Raw genomic sequence first — 25,226 nt, 5'->3', positions numbered from 1 at the left:
AGAGCCTGTATGTGCAGTTCACACCTCCATGTTGACTTGGCATTTAAAACCCCTTGCTAAGCCTTAGACTTCCTTTTTTTTACAACTAAGTCACCCCTAAGGTAGTCCCTAGGAAGCCAATAGTGCAGGGTGCTATGTAAGTAAAAGGCAGGACATATACCTTTAAGTTGTAAATGTCCTAGCAGTGAAAAACTCCCATTTATTTCACTACTGGGAGGCCTACCTCCATTGGGGATTACTTATTAGATTTAATAAGGTGTAATTCATGAGTGAGGAGTAGACCTGTCATGTTTAGTACCTATGGAATTGTACTGATAAATCCTCTTCAATTGTAAAATCAGATTTATTATTGCAATTTTGAAAATGCCAATATAGTAAGTTTTCTGCTCTTAGTCTTGTGTGCCTGCAGCCTGTTTCCAATACAAGTCTGGGCTGGGTGACAGCTGGTTTCCTGCATTCCCTCTAGACAGCCTCACACAAAGGAAGGGTAGGTGTAGCTAAGTGGCCATCTGCATGTTGATGGGCCATCCTGGGCAGGATGGGAGGGAGGAGGTGACACTTACACCTGAATAGGCAGTGTCCTGCTCCCAAACAAAGGACCGCTTAATCCTCAGTAGTGAGTCTGGAGCCAGCGCAGGGAGGGAGGACCTCTATGCATTTCAAAGCCCTTCTTTGAATTCACTCCCCCCCTTCAAAGGCATCACTAGGTATCAGAACTGGACATCTGACCCTACCAAATCAGTACACTTCTGGACATATGGATACTCTGCCAGGAAGAAGGCTGGTGTGCTGCTGAAGAACTGCTACACTGCTAGACTTCTGCTCTGGAAGGACTGCTTCTCTGCTGTTCTGGCCTGCCTGCTGCCCTCTCTGCCTGGGTGAGAAGGAATGGACCTACATCACTTGAACCCAGCGTGACTGCAAGGACTTACCTCCTGTTCTGAAGTCTGAGGGATATCAAAGACTTCCAACAACCCTACAACAGCACCTGGACTCTCTAAACAGTGTGCCCTTCCTGCCAAGTTGTACCAATCCAGTCCTGGGCCCTTGAAGTGGATTTCCCTGTGCTGAATCAGCAAAATCCATGCATCGCTGATGTTGCACCAGATGTAACCAATTCATCTCCTGCGATGATGCTGGATCAGTGCTCGAGGACCTTGCATTGACGGCTGCATGGCTAAGCGACAATGCATCACATTCTTCACAAAGGGTTCAACAATGACTAATTTCCGACTGCGTGGATCGGAACTTACGCATCGCCTGCATCCAAAGTGATCAATGCTGATGCATCGCCTCCTCTGCTCCTCTCATCGGGTCTTTGATGTCAACACATCCTCCATCCAAAGGTACTTTTTAAGCGGGACAAGGTTGGTCCCTGTATCTGACCTGTGCTCCATTGCGGTCGATTTGACCCAGTTTAGTGTGACCAGATAGGCCCAGCTGGTGCCTTTGGCTTCTAAGTTCTACAATTATATTTATTATTTGAAAAGTCATATCTCGACTTCTACTTATTGGATCTTTGTCATTTTTGTCTTGTTTTGGTCACAATGATATAATCTATTTTCTAACTTGGTGTGGAGTTGTTTTGTTGTGTTTCCACTGTGTTACTGTTTGAAGGGTTTCACAAATACTTTCCACATTGCCTCCTAAATTAAGCCTGCCTGCTCTGTGCCAAGCTACCGGAGGGTGAACACTGTTTAATTTATGGTGTGTAACTGACTTACTCTGACTAGGATTAGGGTCCATACTTGGACAGGGTGCCTACCTCTGCCACCTAGAGACCCAATATTAAACAGTGTCTGAACTTCCATATTCACTCATTCATCCACCTATACATTCCCCTCAGTAAATTAAGCACCTGTACATGTCCTCTGACCAATAAAAGGTTGTACTAGTCTTCCCTTCTGATCCTGTTCTCCTAGGAATAGTAAATTGCACTTTTTACTGTATGGTAAAGTGGGCAGCTTGCTTTAATATTGGCATCCTGAACCAATTTTGTGAGGAGGCAAAGCAAAACTGCTGCCTGATTTGTATGTGCCCTGTGATGGGAAACATGTGCACTGCTGTTTCCCTACTTATAATTGTCCTATGAAGGAGGGTTACATGTACTATTTCTGCTCAAGACGTCCCTGTATGTTTAAAGTGCATAAAATACATACAGAATGCTCCTGCATAGTATGCTCTACGAATAGCTACTTTTTAACAATGTTTGATGTGAGATGCCTGTAGTGCTGAGGAAGTTCCTTTCCACGAAGGTGAAGTATTCGAGAGTGAAAGCATGTTGGTGGAAAAAAGAAACATAGGGCCTCATAATGATTCTGGCAGTTTCCGGGCAAGACCGCCATGCAAAAAACTGCCACCATACCATCAGTATGGCAGTAAAGCGACCGACGTATTATGAGTCACAAAAAATAAACCACCCAAATACAGACACAAAACCAACACAACCAGGTCAACCCACGGCGAAAGAGTGACTGATCAACCGCCAGACCCACCACACCGCCACCATTCCGACCATCAGATTATGAATCAACCTCCAGCACAGTGGAACATGCACGGCAGAAAACATTCCACATACACATAGATGGCACCAGTGCACCAGCACAACACCTGCCTGCCTATAGGCCTGACCTGTACACTGTAACTACTTCAGTCATGGCCACTTGGGATACCCCTCAAACCCACCATGAGTCAGAGCTGCAACCAATACCGACAGTGGTCATACACAACAGGTGGCAGCAGGGACATGGCAGACAGTTGTAGAGGACACATACCATACAGTTTGCACATACCTGCATCTCAGCCGAAGGAATGTTGAATCAGCTCTGCCCTGGAGTCAGCTTCATCCTCATCATCCTCCTCTTCATCACTCCCTATGTCCCCTTCATCCGCCACTGGCACAGCTACCCCCTCCTCTGCATCTAACAATGGGATCTGACGCCTCAGGGTCAGATTGTGCAGCATACAGCAGGCCACATTGATCTGGCACACCTTCTTTGGCTTATAGAGCAGGGCACCCCGGAGACATGCAAACACCGGAACCTGGCCTTCAGCAGACCAAAGCATCTCTCAATGACTCATCTGGTACGACCGTGGGCCTCATTGTAACTGTCCTCTGCAGCTGAGGATGGACATCTCATGGGTGTCAGGATCCAGGGCAGGCTGGGATAGCCAGAGTCACCTGTATGCATAGAGGGAAGATGCATGTCAAGACCGGAAGGGCAATGGGGCAGGGACACAAGGTAACAGTGAGCTGAGGGGCAAACATATGCAGGGGTACATACCTTTGAGCCAGGCCCGGTCCCTGTGGTGAGGTGCCATCATGTGTGGGACGCTGCTGTTCCTCAGGATGTAGGAATCATGCACAGAGCCTGGCTACTTGGCTGTTACCTGGGAGATGTACTGGTCTGCGAGACAAACCACCAGCACATTGACTGAATGCGGTTTCTGTACACCTGTTCATTCCTCCTGGGTGGCACCAGGGCAATGTGCATGCCGTCAGAGGCCTCAATGACATGTGGGACGTGTGCCACATAGTAAAATGCAGCCTTGACAGTGGGCAAATCTGCACGTCAGGGGAACTGGATGTAGCTGACCATGTGTTTTATCAGGGCACACAGCACATCCTTCAGGACGCTGCTGCACACGGGCTGCAACATCCCACTCGCGAGGCCCACTGTGATCTGGAAGGAGCCAGAGGCAAGGTAGTGGAAGACTGACAATACCTGCACTGTGGGAGGGACGGCAATGGGATTGCATCATTGAGATCTGGCTCCAACTGAGCCACTAGTTCCATTATGGTCACACGGTTCAGGCGATAGGTTTGGATAATGTGACACTCCTCCAGGGTAGCAAGGTTGACTAGGCGCCTGAACACCAGTGCATTCCTCATCTTCAACCGTGCATAGTACCTGGGAACAGGAGAGAGGTGGCAACATGTCGTACAGCATAGGCGTATGACACACTAAACTTCACACACATCACACACTGTAATTGTAAAATGATTGCCACCTGTCTGCATGCATGGGACAGGTGGAAGTGAGAGCATCCCGCACACTGTTGCCAATGGGAGGCAGGAGCCAATGGTGATCGCCACCGGCGGTGAAGGTGATGTCCGCGGCAGCAGTGACCGCCATTTCATGTTCTCATTCTCACTTGACTCCAGAACCTCGTGCACTGATGATCTCCACTGCGTGTGCTGCTGTGTACTGACTCTGGTGGCCAAGATGCCGTGTCCTGCAGGTGACAGGGCCACAGCCTTCACTGAGGAAGAATTGGTGCAGCTTGTGGATGGGGTCCAGCCCCTGTATGGACAGTTGTATGGAGCACCAGAGCAGCACGTGAGCCCCTTGTCATTGTCCTGTATGTGAGTTGCGCCAATGGGGATGGGGGCCTTGGTAGGTGGCAGTGTGAATGGAGCATAGACATGGGTGAGGGGCTGAGGGCTAGGTTTGCTGACGACGTCTGGGTGTGGATTTGTGATGTGTGCTGTCCACAACTGTCCCAGGTATGCCATCCTACATGACTGTGTTCTTCTGTCTGTGTCACCCATGCAGGTCAGCGCCCATCAGAAGAAGGGGATTTGGTGTGCCATCACCAAGCAAGTGCGGACCCTGGGGGTCCATGCTCCGCGGAGCACCCAGTGCAGAAAGCGGGGGGAGGACCTGGGACGCTGGATCCGGAAGAAAGTGGAGGCCCTGCTGGGGATGTCCTCCCAACAAGGGAGAGGTGCCCGTCAGACCCTGACCCCCCTAATGGCCCACATATTGGCAGCGGCCTACCCTGAGGTGGATGGGCACTTGAGGGCAGCACAGCAGCCACATGGGGGTGAGTACTCACTCTCACGTGTAACAAGTGTTGACATGGTGGCTCTGGGTGGGCACCATTGGATAGCTGTAGTGTGGATGTTTGGTACACTGATCTCCACTATGGATTGTGTCCATCTAGGCAGGATTGACATCACAGGTGTGAATAATGCCATGCAGTCAGTGGTAGCAGGGCAGACTCCTCACTGAAGTACTGAGTTGCCCACCTACTTGCTAGATCTGCCTGCCTGCACATGGCAACTGGATCTTCAGAGCTGGGGTGTCAGGGCATTGTGATTGGTCCTGGCCAACCACTGTGCCTGGGGTGTATCCATGACCTCAGTCAGCTGGCAGGCACTGCATGTATGGTGGGTGCACCAAGTGGTGACAGTGCTTCTTGACATTAGCCAAGGGGGCCATCCAACTAGTCGTCCTCCTGGGTGTCTAGTCCACTGCATGCATGTCGCAATGGTCATGGGTAGTGGACAGGTCCTGGACAGGTGTGGTGGGTATGACACTCCTTATGTCGAGTTATGCCTCAGTTGGACCATCAGCGGTTGACCCTGAACATTATTGCTCCGTCCCCCATGGTGTCACCAAGTAGTAAGATGTTCGGGGTTGGCAAAATGTATCATGGCATGGCATCAAATGCACATGTACTACCCTGTGTGACGGTTGTGCTGGCATTAACTGATTGCACCCTGTCTCTCTCTCTCTCTCTCCCTCTCTCTCTCCCTCCCTGTCCTCCTCCATCTTTGTGTGCATCAGCATCATCTGAAGAAGGAAAAGGGGCACCGGTGAGTGAGGAACTGCAGCCCACGGGACCCAGGAGGCAGACACCAGCGGAGAGGATGGGACCAGTGGGATTGAGGGCAAGGGGAGTGCCACAAGGGAGACCGGATCGACCACTACATCTTCTGATTCCTCCTCCGATGGCGGCTCCCCGGCAGTGGCAGACTCATCTGGGACCACCTCCGTACCAGCACCGCCCTCCCTGTAGCTCTCCACCCAGTTGCCCATGCCTGCTCATGCAAGACGGTGGGCATCTCCTTCGCCGCAGGCACCCCTGCCACAGTCAGCCCTGCTGCCCTCAATGAGGAGGCTATTGACCTCCTGAGGTCCATCTCTGTGGGGCAGACAGATATTGTGAATGCCATCCAGGGACTGGCATCCCAGATGCAGCAGACTGATGCATTCCTGGAAGGCATTCAATCTGCCTTGTCTGGCCTACAGAGATCGTTTCAGGCTCTGGCCTCCTCGTTGATGGCAGCCAGTGTCCCTCCTTCTTCTACCGTCCCCCCTTCAGCTACCTGTTCCCAACCCCACATCCCTCTCTCCTCATCCATCTAAGGCACATTTACTGACCCACATGCATCCACATCAACAGACACGGTACGCAAGGACAAACACAGGCACCACAGACGCCACCACAGCCATGCACACACTCAACACACCCATGCAGACATGTCAACACCCATACCCTGCACCGACTCCCCAACCACCTCCCCCCTCACACTACACTACACTCACACCTGCAGCCAGCATCACATCAGTCACTGTTCCTGCCACATGTGGCTTCACTGCCACTGTCACCACATCTTCTGACCCCCATTCATGCCCCCCACACACCACTGGCCCAGACACCACAACTATCAACACACCCACATGCAGCACATCCACCCTACCTGCAGACACCACCCCAACATACACTCACACTTCCCCCTGCCATCTCCCCACATCTCCTCTCCACCTCCTACCAGTACATCTAAACACACACACTCACCCACCCAACAGTCTCCCAGCACACACATTTCATCCACCCACGCATCTGCACCCATGGAACACCCACGTACACATCTCACAACCATACCCACTCCCAAACATCTTTCCAGTGACCTCCCATGTGTACCCAAAAATGTTTCCTGCGTGAGTTCTCCCTGTTCCCCACCACTGCCCCAGTCTCTGTCTCCCCCCAAGCGCCCTGATACCCTTCCTCTGGCCCAGCCTTCCGCATCCCAATCTGCCACTGCCCATGCCCCTCCACCACCTGCCACTTCTGCCCCTGTGATGTCCACTGCTCCTGCTGCCAAACCCAAGCCCACTCCCTCCTCTTCCCAGGCCAAACCCACTCCTTCCACCTCCAAGGCTGAGCCCATGCCGCCCCCCCTTGCTAAGCCCTTGCCATCCAAGGGCAAGCCAAGGGACCTCCCCATCTAAGTGCACCCTTGAGGGGCTCCCCTCGAGGCCCAGATGGAAGTGCCCCCCTCCAAGCCCAATGACCTCCCCACCACCAGCCCCCTCACCCCTGAGGTGCCTGCATTCACCATTGATGCTCCTGCCCTGTGGTGGTCTGCACTTTGCAGTCAGAAGTCCAGTTGTGGTCTCATCTTGTGCCCAGTGTGCTCGGGGCACTATGGTTTTTGGACTGGCCTTTGGGCCTGTATGTACATATGTTTTATCCTATATGGTTATCATGTGGCACTACACTGTTGGTGTTGTTTGGTACCTACCTAGTCCTGGCTTTCATTCTGCATGTATGTGTGGTGGTTGTGGTTATTGGTGTGTGTGTGTGTGTTGGTACTGGTGTTTGTTTGCATGTGTGTGTGGGTATGGCTTCGCGTGATGTGTGTGTGTGTGTACTAACATTGTTCCCTCCAGTGTGTGCTAGGCTGGTGTACTTACGGTTGGTGTCGTAGTCGCCGTCGCAGGTCCGGGAGTTGCAGGACCAGATAGAGGATTGGAAGGAGCTGCATTTTGCGTGCCATGGTGCCTACGGATGTGCTTGTGTTCCTGAAGGTGTGTGTTCCCTTTATGTTGTTTGTTTCCGCCAGGGTCTTGGTGGCAGTGGTTCCACCCCGGAAATCCTGGCGGTGTGCAACTTCGTAATAAGATCATGGAATGCTGCCAGACCTCCAGGTTGGAGATGGCTGCTGCCTGGCGCACCAGCACTTTCGCTGTGGCAGACCAGATGGCGACTTGCCTGTGTTCTGCAGGTACCTTTCTGTGACTTGTGATATTGCGGTCTTCACTGCCGGACCCGCGACGGTGCGGCCGCCAACTCCACTGTGGCGTTACGGTGACCGCCAGACTCGTAATGAGGGCCATAGTCAGTTGCTCTACCCTCTGTTTTTAATCTTGTGGCAGGGAGATAGCAGAAAAAAATATTTTAGCTCACCGATTCACAATTTTAATATAGATCTGAGAGTTTAGCAAAGCAAAAACATAAATGCTGACAAAAGGGATATCACCTTACTAAAATTATGTAATGCATAACTAGGAGACTGTATAACCAATGAACTGTAGTACCCCAGGATGTTTGCAGTGCTATTTGTAGAACTCACTGATGAACCATACCAGACTTGGTAGGTGAGTTGCATCATCTTAAATGAAAACGTGAATATATGGTAATTGGCTTTAACTTCCAGGTGTGTTGTGCTTTTTGTATGTTTATGTATGTTTACACAGAGTGGACAACCCTTTAACTCCTCTCACTCCCTATTTAGTTTGTTAGCTCCCTGAATTTTACTGGTCCTGTATGATGAAGATATTCATGTGAGGTTCCTCCTGCCACTGCCACTTTCTCCTTGCTTATTCTTTGTGCTAGGGAACACTGATGCTACGGTCCACGCTGTACCTTTTTTGCGTTGTCAAGCTTGGTATAAAACTTTCTACTACATAAAAGGCAAATCATGTGTATTGTCAATGTTCTTTTTAATGCACGACAAGAATGTAAGAGTGAACTCCTACAAAATGTGAGCAGTTTACTTTTTGTTTTATGTGTGAAACAAGTAGATTTTAAAATGGATTAGACGATTTGTAAAATTTTAAGGCATACCATGGTACCATGTCCTGTAGAAAACCTTGGCCAGTTCTGGCATTCCAGCCAACAGCACTTTGCATTCTAGGACTTTGAACCCATAAGTGTTGGGGTAAAAATACAAGCCCCAAAATGCCAAATGCTTGTGGCTTAAAAACAAGGAATGCCTGCTAAATTATAGTCAGGGACACTTAAGTTATGCAGTGGGGGGGACCTAATTATGTGGCAGACCAAATTATGCAGCATAATATGACACATTTAATTACAAAATTACTAAAACGTTTTGTACTTGCTACACTGTTTTTGCAAATATTTCACCTCACAAGTACAAGTTTAACAACCATATACAGCATTAACCAACTGAAAGATGACCGGGCAACCTTTACAAAGTGCTTTCCACAGCATGGAAACACATGTTGCCACATGTTCAGTAACTTTTGACCCATTTGAGCTAGAAACAGTTTTTGTTAAAATAGCCAAATTATGCAGCAGATGATGGATTATGTGGCAAATGCACCAAATCTATAATTATACTGCAAATGCAGCGGCCACCGAATCGCATAATTCCAGTGGCCATGGCGCTAATGCACTTGACAGACTAGTGAAACGCAAAGTACAATTTTGTTCTTGGCATTTTGCCTAATTTCCTCAGGGTTAAGCAACCCTATGGTTGAGAGAGCACAGGCAGCCTTTCAGATGCAAATAGGAACACCTTGCTGCAGACGGGATTACTCCTTGGGGAAAACAACGTCATGCTAAAAAGACATTGTTTCCGAGAACAATGTGTGCAGCAAAAACACTATGAAAGGAAAAACAATGCATTAGCACCCTTCTCCCTGCCTGTGACTCTGCCCCTCGACGGCCGTCAGTGTAACATTACAGAATATAACATAGCATCACCAGGCCATTATTTTCATACAACCTTGTGAAAGATCCAAAAAACGGCAAACATTAAGGGCCAGATGTACGACCCAGAGTTTTGCTGCTCGCAAATTGCGACTCATTTGCAAAACCATATGTACAACAGAGTACTTCACACTGTTTGCGATTCCCAATGGGGTTGCAAATGACCTACCTCATTAATATTCGTGAGGTAGGCTGCAATTGGGAATGGCCGCACTCACAGGGATGGTGGCTTGCTGGGGACAGCAGACCACCATGTCTGTGACTGCTTTTAAATAAAGTCGTTTTTTTTTCAAAAATGCATCCGATTTTCCTTAAAGGAAAACGGGATTCATTTCAAACACAAAAATGAAAGGTTTTCTTTTCATTTTTTTAAGAGAAGGCAGTGGTTCACTGCCTACTCTGAAAATAAATTTAGTTACCATTCACAATTGTCCCCCATTGGGACCTCTTCCCATTTGCAAATGGGTTAGCACAATTGTTTTGTGACCGCATTCACAGTCACAAAACAATCCTACATCGCACTGCTACTCACAATTAGGAAGGGAACGCCCCTTCCTAATTGCGAGTCGCAAACCTATTTTGCGATTCGCTAAATAGATTACCGAATCACAAAATAGGGTCTGTACATACCAAAATGCTTTTTTCTTGTCACAAATGGCCCAATTCTGCAAAACTATGTACATGTGGCCCTAAGCTATTTGCCAAAATCTTATAATGAGGAGTTAGAGGGACGACAGTATATAGGGACAGATGTATGAAAGCTTTTTGCATTCGCAAACAGTGTGAATGCCCGTTTGCAAATGCAAAAAGCCATTTCAGAATGTTTTAAAGGCATTCTGATAGCAATTTTAAGGAATCGCTAAAATAGCGATTCTTTAAAACTGCGACCCTGTTTAGACAGTCGCAAATTAAGGATCCCTTAGTTGCGATTTCTAAGCACATGTAAGAAGCAATTCCTTAATGCGAATTGGGCATTAAGGAATCGCTTTTTACCACCAAGATGAACTTGGTGGTAACCATGTGCACATTTTTAAAATGCATTTAAAATGCATTTTTAAAATGTACATGTAAAGCACACATGCCCTTTTGGCATGTGTGACCTTACATGTCCTAAAAAACTTTTTGGGGTGCAGCAGAGGGGGCCTTAGGCCCCCAGCACCCTGGGGTTTTGCATTTCCAAAATTGCGATTTCCAGTTAAGAAATCGCAATTTTGGAAATGCAAAAAATTCGCAAATATGGGCCTACCAGCCCATGGGTGCGAATGGGGCCGGTATCGCAATTTGCGATTCGGTAATAGCATTTGCGATTTTTAAGAAATCACTATTACCGAATCGCAAATGTGATACATTGCATTTTGCGAATCAGAAATAGCGATTTCTTAAAAATCGCTATTTCCGACTAGCAAAAGGCCTTCTTGGTACATCGGGACCATAATTCTCCTGACGCAGAATCCCGTCTTTAAAACTACATTTCTGGCTTGAAGATGGAAAAAAATGTAGTCTAGAATTCGAAACGTTTATTATTCAAGTTGGCTTTTTTTGTTTTGTTATCTTACAGAATGATTGCTTGTGTGCAATTTAAGGATGCATTTCACTTATTGGGCCAGATGTATAATTTTGTCAAATAGCGATTACCTAATTGCGATTTTCTGAGAATCACAATTAGATAATCGCTATTTGAATGTATGAAACTCCAGGAGTTTCATTTAGCGATTCCCAACGGCTTGCAAATCGGCCTACCTCATTAATATTCATGAGGTAGGTCGCAATTTGCGCCCCATTGTGAATGGCTACAATCATAGGGATAGTGGCCTGCTGTACTCAGCAGACCACCATGTCTCTGGTTGCTTTTACATAAAGCAATCTTTTTTTTTAAATGCAGCCCGTTTTCCTTAAAGGAACTCAGGATGCGTTTAAAAAAAGAAAATGAAACGTTTTCTTTTAGTTTTTTAAGAGCAGTCGTGGTCCGCGGGACCAATGCCTGCTCTTAAAAAATGTTTCTGCATGCATTCACAAAGGGGCAGGGTCCCTTGGAGACCCCTTCCCATTTGCGAATGGGTGACCACCTACTTGAAGTAGGTGGTAAAATGTGAATGTTTTGCAACCGCATTTCGGTCACAAAACATTCCTACATACCACTGTGATTCGGTATCGGGAAGAGACACCATTGACTCGCCCCTTCCTAATACCGAATCAGTATGTAGTCGCAATTCCAATTTGTGATTCGGTAACAAGTTACCAAAGCGCAAATTGGGATTCATACATTCCAAAATGCATTTTTGCAATCGCAAACGGCCCAATAAAAATGCATGATACATCTGGCCGATTGTTCTTCTGTCTGTTTTCCAATTTCACTCAAAATGTGGCATTTAGCAAGTACTCTTTCTGGTCTCCTGTGGTTTATAATCCATAAACATTTGAGGGAAAAGGCGATTTTTCACCAGCTGGAATTTGGGGTGTGTTTGATTTTAGATGACTAATTTGGATGTGCACTTGAAGCCTCCAATCTCCACTAAAGCAGAATTAGATCCCACTAGTTTATAAGCTGTATTCCCTGTGTCCTGCAAATTAGTGCACATTACTAGCAGTGTATATACTTTTTTTCAAACGGGCGTAATATGACATCACTACTTTTAAACCCCGTGAGGTTTTGGTTTAATTTCCTCCTTTGCTGCGAATCAATATTTATTTGTGACTATTTATTTTTAAATCTGTGTTTGCTACACCCCAGCATCCAGGTTTGCAGGTGGGTGTTGTCTTTAAGTGTGCAGCAATTACTGAACGTGTTTTTTCAAGATCTAAGACATATTCCTTCTGATCCAATTAGGTCTGCAAAAGAGCTCTGGGCTCATCATGCTGCCATACAGGTATTTATTTATTTTTTTAACAAAATGAACGTCAGCAAAAGACAACAGAATTTTAAATGTAGTTTTGTCGAACGTTCAGCCATTATTAACTACAATTCTCTACTTCTATATGACTGTTTTTTAATTGTAGAATTTACTGAAATGTTTAGTTATTTTCAGCAGTGCCAATGGTGCCACATTATGATAACTCAGTAGGATTTTCGCAATCTATGAAAGATCCCTTTGACAGACCACTCCCATAAATTAATCCCCCACTGGTAGAGTTCAGTCCTTTTGTTAGTCTGTCCACCATATCAGGGAAGCAGCTGAAACGTGTGGGCCTGATGCTCTCACTTCATCTGACCCATCCCTCAAGGTGGAGTTTCTGGGCTTCTCTTTCGCCTAAGACTAGTTACTGTTTGATAAGGGCCAGTTAGAGTTTTGGCTGAATTCCTTCAGGGGTTTATCAAGAGTGTTTACAGTTTTAGATTTCAGCCATAAACAATGGTTCAACCAAAACAGGTTATAAGTAAATTGTATACCTCAAGTTAGAATAGTGACTACAAAAACAAAACAGCTGTTTGGGAAACTTGTGGTAACGTGTCTTTGGGAAATTTGTAGATCGTAGTTAAAGGGAGCGTCTAGAGAATGATGTCACAGTGTGTCATAAAAACAAAAGCTGACGTCATCAAACAAAGAACCTTTCTAGAATGGTTCCTATCAGTCACTGTTATTGAGGAACATGGTTCCAGGCTAAATATATCATAAACAGAATTACAAAAGCCCCATTACATTCCAAATGTCGTTTTCCTGTTGAGCTTGCTAGAAGGTCAATTTTATGTTACCTCAGTCTAACTCGGTGAATGATCTAAATGTTTTCACTATCTTGTAAATATTATACTCCTTGGTTGGTGCAGCCATCTGCTCACATATCCCTGCATTCTCAGAACTGAGCCTCCTCCCATACCTCTTGACTGGCTACCTAACCTCCACTCTCATGTGTTTTTTTTTTTAAAAGGAAAGAGCTGCAGTAATGTGGCCCAACCCAGAAGTGGCTTTTCTACTCTTTACTGTATTTTTTCGTTTGTGTAATTCTGATTAATGTGGGCTCTGAGATTGAGCAGAGTACAGAGGCATGTGGCTGGAGGTATGGGTGTAGAGAATAAGGATGAATTTGGATAATGTATAAGGTCTGCACTCTAATGAAACAGTAAGACAGACCTATATCAGACTTACTGCTCCTTGTCAGCCAGCCAGCTACAGCTTTTCAGCTATATACATACGGATAAAATCTGACAGATATCATAATCTATTAGAATGAAAAGAAACCTATTAATACTTCAGTCTAGGAACACTGAAAAGTCAGCACAGATATCCCAGTGAGCTTAGAAACACAACTCTGCCCTGGCTACTTTCTGTCACATGCATTAGGCCTTGCCTCTGTAGAAGGGATATTTGTGGTCTTAAAATTACTGAAACAATGATTCGTACTATCTCTGTAGCAGTGATGTTGTTCTAATGCAAACGACCATTATCAATAACATACACAATGATTTCTTGAATTGATAGTGACAAAATATTATCTATTCAAAGGTGAAAAAATACTGAGTGCAATTAAAGTGAATATGTATATCCATTCACAGTTTGGACAGTTGTATTTACAAATGTGGGATCTCAGTGAGGGTCACTATGTAGAACAGTGATGCAGTGCATTGTGGTCAATAGCCATTACCAGTGGTTGAGTTTAATTCAAACATTCCACCCATGACTGTTCTCAGTGTAGCGTGATGGGGTTTCTGCAACTTGGGTTGCAAAGCAAATGTTGCACATCACTGATAAGGCTAATAAGACTGAAACATGTCTGTGGTTACATGTACTCATGTTTAACGGGGGGCATGACCTTACCTTTGGCCTAATCTGTTCTTTCAGGGGTGGGGCCTGAATATCCCTATATCCATCAGAACCTCCTCAACACTCCTCCAATGTAAAAAAGAGTAGAAGAGGCAGCTCGTTAAAGAACACAACAACACAATGCTTAGCAGTGCACAAAATATTTACCTCTTCTATCATTCATTGACTTTATGCTGGACATTGCTCATGTACAGTGCTCCGCTGCCTCTTGACTAAGTTTACACTACACAACTACCACATACATACATGCATAAATACTTATTTACATATGGTCGGCCTTTGTCTGTGGTGACACACTGACAAAAAAGAAGAATTAACTGGGACGCAGTACAGAGTAAATACCAGAGTTTGGTCCTAGCATTCCTGCCATCACCTGTTATTTTTCTCTGCCATACAAATTGTACATCCTAAATTATCTTCTTTAATTGTGAAATGTTTCCTGTATTCTACCCCTCTCCTAGGCTTATCGTGAGGAGTTTATAGATGAATGGAAAAACCTGAAGCTGGATGTTTTGCTCTGCCCTGCTATGGGTCCTGCTTTGAACATAGGCGTCCTGGGAAAGCTATGGGGTAACTCCAGATATACAGGGAGTGCAGAATTATTAGGCAAGTTGTATTGTTGAGGATTAATTTTATTATTGAACAACAACCATGTTCTCAATGAACCCAAAAAACTCATTAATATCAAAGCTGAATATTTTTGGAAGTAGTTTTTAGTTTGTTTTTAGTTTTAGCTATGTTAGGGGGATATCTGTGTGTGCAGGTGACTATTACTGTGCATAATTATTAGGCAACTCAACAAAAAAAAATATATACCCATTTCAATTATTTATTATTACCAGTGAAACCAATATAACATCTCAACATTCACAAATATACATTTCTGACATTCAAAAACAAAACAAAAACAAATCAGTGACCAATATAGCCACCTTTCTTTGCAAGGACACTCAAAAGCCTGCCATCCATGGATTCTGTCAGTGTTTTGATCTGTTCACCATCAACATTGCGTGCAGCAGCAACCACAGCCTCCCAGACGAGGTGTACTGTTTTCCCTCCTTGTATATCTCACATTTGATGATGGACCACAGGTTCTCAATGGGGTTCAGATCAGGTGAACAAGGAGGCCATGTCATTAGATTTCCTTCTTTTATACCCTTTCTTGCCAGCCACGCTGTGGAGTACTTGGACGCGTGTGATGGAGCATTGTCCTGCATGAAAATCATGTTTTTCTTGAAGGATGCAGACTTCTTCCTGTACCACTGCTTGAAGAAGGTGTCTTCCAGGAACTGGCAGTAGGACTGGGAGTAGAGCTTGACTCCATCCTCAACCCGAAAAGGCCCCACAAGCTCATCTTTGATGATACCAGCCCAAACCAGTACTCCACCTCCACCTTGCTGGCGTCTGAGTCGGACTGGAGCTCTCTGCCCTTTACCAATCCAGCCACGGGCCCATCCATCTGGCCCATCAAGACTCACTCTCATTTCATCAGTCCATAAAACCTTATAAAAATCAGTCTTGAGATATTTCTTGGCCCAGTCTTGACGTTTCAGCTTGTGTGTCTTGTTCAGTGGTGGTCGTCTTTCAGCCTTTCTTACCTTGGCCATGTCTCTGAGTATTGCACACCTTGTGCTTTTGGGCACTCCAGTGATGTTGCAGCTCTGAAATATGGCCAAACTGGTGGCAAGTGGCATCGTGGCAGCTGCACGCTTGACTTTTCTCAGTTGATGGGCAGTTATTTTGCGCCTTGGTTTTTCCACACGCTTCTTGCGACCCTGTTGACTATTTTGAATGAAACGCTTGATTGTTCGATGATCGCGCTTCAGAAGCTTTGCAATTTTAAGAGTGCTGCATCCCTCTGCAAGATATCTCACTATTTTTGACTTTTCTGAGCCTGTCAAGTCCTTCTTTTGACCCATTTTGCCAAAGGAAAGGAAGTTGCCTAATAATTATGCACACCTGATATAGGGTGTTGATGTCATTAGACCACACCCCTTCTCATTACAGAGATGCACATCACCTAATATGCTTAATTGGTAGTAGGCTTTCGAGCCTATACAGCTTGGAGTAAGACAACATGCATAAAGAGGATGATGTGGTCAAAATACTCATTTGCCTAATAATTCTGCACTCCCTGTATTACCTTTTGTTAATAAATGTAGATCTTAGGGAAGTAAGTATTTTGCAGTCTCCTTACCTTTTTGAAAACAAAACTCACAAAGAAAAAGTAAAAATAGCCAACATATCTGTTAGTTTGCTAACCCTATGTTGGTCCTTTTCCTTAATTTCTGCCCTTCTTAGACTCACAAGAGAGTTGCCACAGAGGCAGGCATGCAGTCCTGGTCCAGATGGGGAGCTTCTATAAATACTTCCTTTCTTAAGTGAAAATGAAAAAACGGATTGGCTAAGGCAAAAGATGTAGCATCATCAATCCACACAAACACATTAAGGCGGTGCTTCCAAAACTGTGAGTCTCAACCCACTTGTAGGTCGTGAGCTGATTATCGGTGGAAAGTGAAAGTCCAAGCAATTGATAAAAGATGCATATAAATTCTGTATTTATCTTGTCACATTTGCTCCCGTTCAAAGAAAGAGAAAATGTCAGTTTATGTCTTCTTACTAATTGCTGCTTTTTAACAAGTGGATTGGTGTTTACAAACTCCTCTCAGTTTGCAGTCAGAGAAAAAAAAGTGAAGTGAAGTGAGTTATGTGGCAATCCTGCTGAAGTACAGAGTGTGTAAAAGAAAAAGTGTGTGTAGGATGTAATTTTTTCGTACACACAAAAAATGTAAATACGTGTAGATTAACTATACCCATTTAGCAGTTAGGGAAGCAAAAATGCTGCAAATTCTTTGGGGTAATTCTGAAGTGGGATGCAAACAAATATTTTAATAGGACCAGAACAAATCATGACACTTTACTTGGTGACACACAAATGATAAATGCTCACCGAAACCGTATTTCCACACATCACCATTTGTGTGCAATATAGTTTTATCAGTGAAACTGTATGTTTGTATGAATGAAGTGGCTATTTCGAAGGATAATATCACGTTTGTAAATGACAGTGCTCTACCTCACCATGCTTTAGTTGTTTAACGAAAAAACAGGCCACCCCAAGTCCATTAAAGGTAGGTGAGGCACAAATATTTCTTGGTCTAAAACTTGTGTTGTGATTCTAAAAACTTTTGGAAGCACTGCAATTGAGGTGTTTGTCCTCCAATTAAGATAAGGGTACACAAATTATGAGAACAGATGGAGTTATTATCATACATTTTACAATCTTTGAAGATCTCATACAAATGCATCCCATTTATTAATTACTGCTCCTTAAACAAGGGAATGCTTTTGTTTTCATGCAAAAGCCCACATCTGCAGTACCGGATCCTGAGATGTATGATTTCTGAAATGAACTATAGATGTTATATACAATGTTGTGTCATTTAAATTTTTCTAGACGCCAGTACCAATACACATCTATTTAATGTGTTAAATTTCCCTGCTGGAGTGGTGCCTGTAACAATAGTGATTGAAGATGACGAAGAGCAGCTGAAGCAGTACAAAGGACACTACAATGACCACTGGGACAATTTGTTAAAACAGGTTAGTAACTATTTGACGTGCACCTGGGTGGTCATTACCTAAGGACAGTGAACTTCATATCAAGTTCAACCTGCTTCCTTTGTAGAGGGCTAATGTGGAGATCAATATTAAACAGGTCCTATGTTTCATGGAAGGCTCAAACTGACATGATCTTAATTAATTAAACTGAATTCCTAAGCCTCCCATTTACTTAGCTCAAGGCACCATTTCCAGGGAAGCTTTCATTGTCTATAAATTCATCCCAAGATACTCAAGTCCTTGTTATGCGTTTTTTGCAGGCTGTATATTGTGTGGGCTATTGTGATGAAGACAGAGATTGAATTCGGTAGGTAGGTTTTAAAGTTAGAGGATATTTCTGTTTGAAGGCCTCTGGGGTCATTCATTGTGTTTGTCAGCCAGTATGAACAATAAACCTCTAACAAGAGCTCTTCTGTCTCGTGTTTGCTTTTTCCAGCTACGTCAGACATCATAAAGTTATAGACAGTAAGAATAATGTAGGTTTAGATGATTGCATTGCTGAGTTAAACTTATGCTTTGCTCTAAACAGTTTAACATTTTTAAGTTCGAGCTATTAGGGTTTTTAGATGCTTTGTATGGTATTTCTTTTTTGCTATGCAATATATTGATTGCACAATTTATAGAGAGTCGAGTGTATGACTCTTCGTCTTGCATGAGGTGTAGCAATGACTGATACCAGGAACACAATTCCATAATGGTGCCTGTCTGTGCAAATGAATGAATAGGGTGTAATGGAAGGCCAGCATCTGGCAAGTCTTGATTTCGTTGTCCCAGATGAACAGCATGAATTGGCAAAGGTCATGCACTAAAGTCATCGTGGGAGGGTGCTAGCAGTCTTTGCCTCTACCAAAATGCAATGGGTTGTGAAAAAATACTCGTACGTTTTGACCTAGTGTGATATCACAGGCATTGCAGTGCTTAATTTGCAAACAAAAGGTTGTCTGGGGTGAAAGGTTTTCCTTAGGAGCAAAACACCAGCATGGACGAAGGCTGGGTTTGGCAACTGCCAAACTTGCTTAGCTTTGATTCCAACTCAAGCCTCATTCTTTCATCTCCCACACTTCCTAGCTCTTTATTTAACTTCTGCATATTCTTTTTAGTCCATGTTTCTCCCCTTTCCAATGTAATCATATTGCTCTCTTCTAACTTATTTTTTGCCATTTTCCCATTTGCTCAAACAATTAGTTCCAGTGGTCTGGCCAAATTAAGCATGAAGCTTAAATCCTTAACTCCTCAAAATCCACCAATTTGCCAAGGGTGATCATTATTATTCCACTGGCACTATTATGCTATGAACAGACACAATTGTGACAGAGATAAATTCCTTATCATGAGAAGTAGTGTATACTCTTTCAGGTCCTTCATTCCAGGCATAACTTATAGGGAGCAACATTATTTATTCAGGAGAGACACACTGTCACACACATAAATGTGCACATATACACGCACACACAAAGATGAATGTACATGAAATTCCTCATTGTCTCAGCTCTGGATCCATACACTGTTCTACTCAGGGCACTGATCAAGCACCCAACTAACACATTATCACTCTGGCACCTGTTGTCCCATACTTCATTGGGTCAGCAGTGATTACTGCTCAGGCTTCTGCTTTCAATCTTCTTTCATGACCCATTTTTCACACACATTTTGTGTGACTGATGGAGCAGGACCTACAACGTGGCAACTTACCTCTTGACTTATCTATATTGAGAGATGGTCATGTTGCAGACCTCATTGACTGACACAGCTTGATTTAGATTTTGGCAATGATGGTACTCCATCATAATGGTGATGGAGTACCCTTCCCAACAAACTAAAGGTCCCTCTGCATTATTTAGAGAAAGATGGTCCTTCAGTATGCCAGCAACACAGACTACACCAGTTCTGTCTCCAACATACTCATCCAATAGGCTGGGAGAGAAAGGGCCATCAAGGGATTGGCAATTTGTCTGCCCACACGAGTGAGTGGTTAAATGGCCCACTTTAACTTTCACATACTGCCATCAAAAATGCAGCCATATGTGAAAGTAAAAACTTTTAATTGACCCCCACACTATGAGAGAAAACTTCCATAGTGAGGGAGTCATTTGGTTTTTTTTTATCTTCAAAAAGGAAATCCTGCTCTGGGATTTTGTTTGTGAAAATAAAATAAACTTCTTGAAAGTGTGCCAGGCTGCACGGTCATGTTGTTGGAACTGTCCGGCACACTTCAATACATTGACAGGAACCACCGTAATGGCAGTACCTTCAAAAGCTCAAACATGTCCGCTGGGCCGGTGGACATCTGTAAATTCGGAGTGTGGATACTCCATCAGGTTGATGGAGAATTTATTCTGTCATCCTGACAGTGAAAAATCAATACTTCAAACTCTAAATCAGGCCCTAATAGTCTATAGATGAGCAGTGCTGCCTTCTTACAAATACACAGAATGTCTGAAAAGAGCACTGATTTGGCTTCACCTCTGAGAGCTATTTCAGGATTGCTGGGGTGAGCTACCAGTAGCTCTCAAGTGACTTGTTGGAGACCCTCCTGAGAAAAGCAAACAGACATTTCAACAGTTAAGAGAGTCAGAAATGGGATCTCTAGTTGGCAGTGGTTTGCACCCGGTCCAAGTAAGGGGCCTCACTCCTGTCAGGGTAAGGGACTCACACAACAAAGATAACCTGTGCTCACCCACTTGTTAGCTTGGCACGTGTAGTCCAGCTTATCTCAGAAGCAATGTGTGAAGTATTTGTGCACATACACACACACAGTAATAGCATGAAAATACTACAAAATGAGTCCACACTGGTTTAGAAAACAAGCCAATATTTATCTGAACGAACCAAGACCAAAACGACAAAATTCATACACAAGTCAAGATAACATTTTAAAAAGTTTAAGCAAGTTTAGTCCATAGAAATCAATGGATGCGTTTGTTTTAGGACAAAGTACCTTAGATGCATCAAAAACCAAAGAAAAGAACAGGTGCAGGAGAGGTGAAAAGCATGAGATGCATCAGTTCCATGCAGCCAAGGGAGGTGATGCGTTGGTTGCTTATGGTCACAAGGAGGTGATGTGTTGGTTTCTTACTGTCAGGGACAGAGATGCACCGGTTTCCAGACTCACAGCCTCGGTCGATGTCGATGAAGAAATTGGCACCCAGGGCCAATGAGTCAAAAATCCTGATGCCCTGTGTTGGTCTATGATGGCGAAGCAGGCGTTGCGCCCATTCTGCAGCGGAGGTGCAGGCACTGTGCCAATTCTGCAGGGGTAGTGCAGGCGCTGCATCGGATCTTTACAGCAATGCATTGATTCCCAGCAGTGAAGCAGTTGCTGTGTTGGATCCTTCTAGAGATGCGTCAATTTACAGAAACACTGGGTGTCAATGTGTGGATTTTCTCCTTAAGATCACCAGAACACACTTCCAAGGGCCCGGGGACTGGATCTGGCACCACTTAGCAAAGTGAGACTCTCAGCAAGAGAGCACAGGTACTGGCAGGTGAAGTATTTGTTGGCCCGAGACTTCTTAACAGGGGGAAAGCTCAACTCAAGTCCTTGGAGAGCCTTGGAAGCAGGATGTAGAAAGCTAAGTCCAATCCTTTCACCACTCCCAGGACATAAGCTGCAAGCAGCAGGCCAGCACATCAAAGCAACAGACAGAATGGCTGTCCCTCCTACAGCATCTAGCTCTTCTTCCTGGCAGAATGTCCTCAGTCCAGAAGTGTTCTGAGTATGTGGCGTCAGAGGTCCAGTACGTATAACCACAGCTGTCTTTGAAGTTGGCAAACCTCAAAGAGAAGTATTTGTACTGCACAAGACCCTGCCTTTCCCTGCCCTGGATGCGCACACACCCCAGGGGGCTGGAGACTGTTTTGTGTGAGGACAGGCACAGCCCTATTCAGGTGAAAGTATCAGCTCCTCCCACCGCTCTAGGTCAGGAAGGCCCATCAGCCTGGTGATGGGCCATCAGGATATGCAGGGCACACCTCAGCTCCATTTGTGTGACTGTCTCGAGTGAATGCACAAACAGCCCAACTGTCATCCTAACCAAGACGTGCACTCAGCAAACAAGCAGGAGCACAGAATGGGTAAGCAAGAAAATTCCCACTTTCTAAAAGTGGCATTTTCAAACTTACAATTCAAAAACCGTTTTCAACAAAAGATGCATTTTTAAATATCTCTATTACCTTTCAATGGGAAAATACACTCAGAAGATATTTCAAGGGAATCCTCATGTTACCCTATGGGAGAGGTAGGTCTTGCAATGGTGAAATATGAAATTAGCAGTATTTCACTATCAGGACATTTAAAACACACCAGTACAAGTCCTACCTTTTAAATACACTGCACCCAGCCCATGGAGCTGCCTTGGGCCTAGCTTATGGGTGACTTACAGGTAATAAAAGGGAAGGTTTGGTTCTGGCAAGGTGGTGCACTTGCCAGGTCGACATGGTGATTTAAAACTCCACACACAGGCACTGCAGTGGCAGGCCTGAAACATGTTTGCAGGGCTGCTCATGTGGGTGGCACAATCAGTGCTGTAGGATCACTAGTATCCTTTGAGTTACAGGCACAGGGCACACCTGGTGCACCATACTAGGGACATGATTATCCAATCATGGATAAACCAATCACTAATACACTTTTGACAGGGAGCACTTGTACTCTAGCACTGGCCAGCAGTGGTAGACAGCCCAGAGTCCTAAAAGCAGCAAAAACGAAATTCAGCAAAAGATAAAAAACAGGAGGTCAGAAGCAAAAAGACAGGGGAAACCAGGCCAAGCGCTGTTGGTCTAACATATACCATTACAACATTTGAGGTCATTAGCAGTAATATCACATCAGGAATTTCTGATACTTTGGCTGTTAGGCAGAACAGGGAGTGTTATTTACCACATGTGGTAAACACCATCTTTTCTGAATTAACTTGAAAAGGAGGCATAGCATGTGGAATCCCTGAACTTGTATTGAGGGCGTTTGGGTGTCAGTGATTTCGAGATGCAGAGATGATAAGAATTATCATTGAACTTATTTATTATAAGATTGAAGATAACAAGGCTCATCATCAACACAACTCCTCGCTCTCTCTTCTTCCTGAGCCATCTTTCACGGTACATTCTACTGCATAATTGTTTTTGCAACCCCCATAGTCTACATTCTACATTCTAATCCATAACCAAACCACTTCACTGAATATATATCTCTTTTTTTAACCAAAAAAACATAACAAAATTATTACTGTACAATAATTGACAAAATATTACATTGTTACAATATTCCAAACTAAAACATTACAAACTCAGAATATATTTGCACTTTTCGACTTGCTCTTAAAGTACAGTCATTATTGTCATAATCTTGACCATCTAGCTTTTTACTTATTTCTATATCTCGTTGTACTTCATCCATGATTTCATCCTACTTTTTAATACATTGTGTTTCTTTTTCTTTTTCAGCAATTTGTGACCAATTCATATCACTGACTTCTTCAGTATCACTAAGACTAATACTCTCATCAATTCTTTGATCAGACTTCTTCTTTCTATTGCTTTCACTACTAATCTCTAAATCAAAGTAATCGTCTGATTCATTTTTTTACATCCATTCCTTTATTTCCAACATTCCAAAATTTATCTTGATGCGGTTTAAGTAAAACTACAGCGTTTGTACTCCACCACACTTTATCTTTTAGATAGAAAGCACTTTTAGTGACCTTTATAATTTGTACTGGTGAAGTATATACTGACTCTCCTTTCTGTACTTTACCAGGTTTGTTTTATAGATCTCGTATATTAAACGTTTTGGGTTTAACTCTATTGATTAAATCATAATATGTTTTAGATTTAACCTGTTTCTGAATAATGTTTTGTTTTACCTATAATAAATTGTCATCAATCCTTTTGACATCATTTTGTACATTTGCATCATTTTCAAATTTTGGTATAAGTAAAGTACTTTCTTTTCTACTTCTTAACAAAAAGAATGGTGAATACCCAGTTCTTGAATTTATAGTATTGTTATAACTATATACTTTTTCTCATAGAATTTCATATACCATCAAATTAGATGCAATAGCTTATTGAATTCCTTCTTTCATTAACCTATTCACACATTCTACTTGATCATTTAAAGCAGGATTATAAAGAGGTGTTTTTCCTGTTTTATTCTATGTTTACTTAAAAATGTACACATCTTTTGAGAAATCAATTGTGTGCCATTATCTGATACCAAAATTCTTGGTAAGCCTTCTATAGCAAAATTTGTTTTTAAAAATTCTATAATGACATCCGTGATTATATTTTAAATTAAATCCTAATGAATCCAGTTAGGATAATAATCTGCAAAAACAACTAAATAACACACTTCTGAATCAAGTAAATTATATGGACCTGAAATATCTATGGCTAACTTTGACCAAGGTGCATTAGGTATATCCACGAGGTGCATTTCTTTCATACTTGCTTTCCAATGTTTATCAGATTTTACACATTCCACACATTTATCAATAAACACGTCCACATCACTATCTACTCCTGGCCACTAATAAAAATGTCTCAATAATTTCTTTGTGGTTGTGGTTCCTGAATTCCCTTTATGGGCTAAATCTATCAACCTTTTTTTTAATGTTTGTGGTGGAATATATAAGTTGTGTCTCATCAATGTCCCACCTTCAATAGGTATTTAGTAGGGTTATCTAACTTTTTGCTGTGAGGCCACCCTTTAGTGATATATTTCTTATCTTGCTGTATAATTGAATCTTTTTCACATGTGTCTGTCCATTCCTTACAAGAAATCACTCCATCAAAATATTCCACAGCATCAACATAAGCAACAACACATTCAGTATCATGTATTTCAATATCATTCATATCTTTCAATGGTAGCCTAGATAAGCAATCCACATGTTTGTTTAAACCAACTGCAGTGTGTTTGATTTCATAATTATATTCTTGCAACTTCAAATGCAACCTGCATAATCTAGATGATGCTTTAGCATTGCCTCTTCCATCCATCATGTGCACTAGGGGTTTATGATCAGTTACTATCTCAGAATTATTACCCCAAAGATATGTTTTCAATATCTCAACGGCCCAGACACATGCTAGTGTTTCACTTTCTATTGTGCTATAGAATTGTTCAGCCTTTCTAAGCATTCTTGAAATAAATGCTACAGTGTATTCTTTTCCTGACACAGTTTGAGTAAATATAGCTCCTATCCCTGTTGCACTAGCATCTACTGTTATCCTGTGTTGCCTTTAGGATCATAAGGTCGTAAAGCAGGTGCATTTAATTTGGCCTCTTTTATTCTTCTAAATGCAACTTCTTGTTTAGAT

General features: G+C 43.5%; 1 protein-coding gene across 2 annotated transcripts in view; it reads left to right on the top strand.

The window, feature by feature from the left end:
- The window catches only part of LOC138293507 (vitamin D3 hydroxylase-associated protein-like), a 283,695-nt gene that overhangs the window by 244,907 nt on the left and 13,562 nt on the right, over positions 1-25,226 (top strand). Inside the window, exons 12-14 of one of the 2 annotated variants that reach the window (XM_069232748.1) lie at positions 12,356-12,395; positions 14,747-14,855; positions 17,743-17,888. In XM_069232748.1, the coding sequence (XP_069088849.1) occupies positions 12,356-12,395; positions 14,747-14,855; positions 17,743-17,888 (295 nt within the window). Of the gene's footprint in view, positions 1-12,355; positions 12,396-14,746; positions 14,892-17,742; positions 17,889-25,226 lie in introns of both variants that reach the window. The other variant, XM_069232747.1, reaches the window with a different exon arrangement.

Source organism: Pleurodeles waltl, chromosome 4_2 (genome assembly GCF_031143425.1).
Source record: "Pleurodeles waltl isolate 20211129_DDA chromosome 4_2, aPleWal1.hap1.20221129, whole genome shotgun sequence".
Classification (NCBI taxonomy): domain Eukaryota; kingdom Metazoa; phylum Chordata; class Amphibia; order Caudata; family Salamandridae; genus Pleurodeles; species Pleurodeles waltl.
The sequence above is the reverse complement of the archived record's forward strand: the minus strand, read 5'-3'. Positions and strand labels throughout refer to the sequence as shown.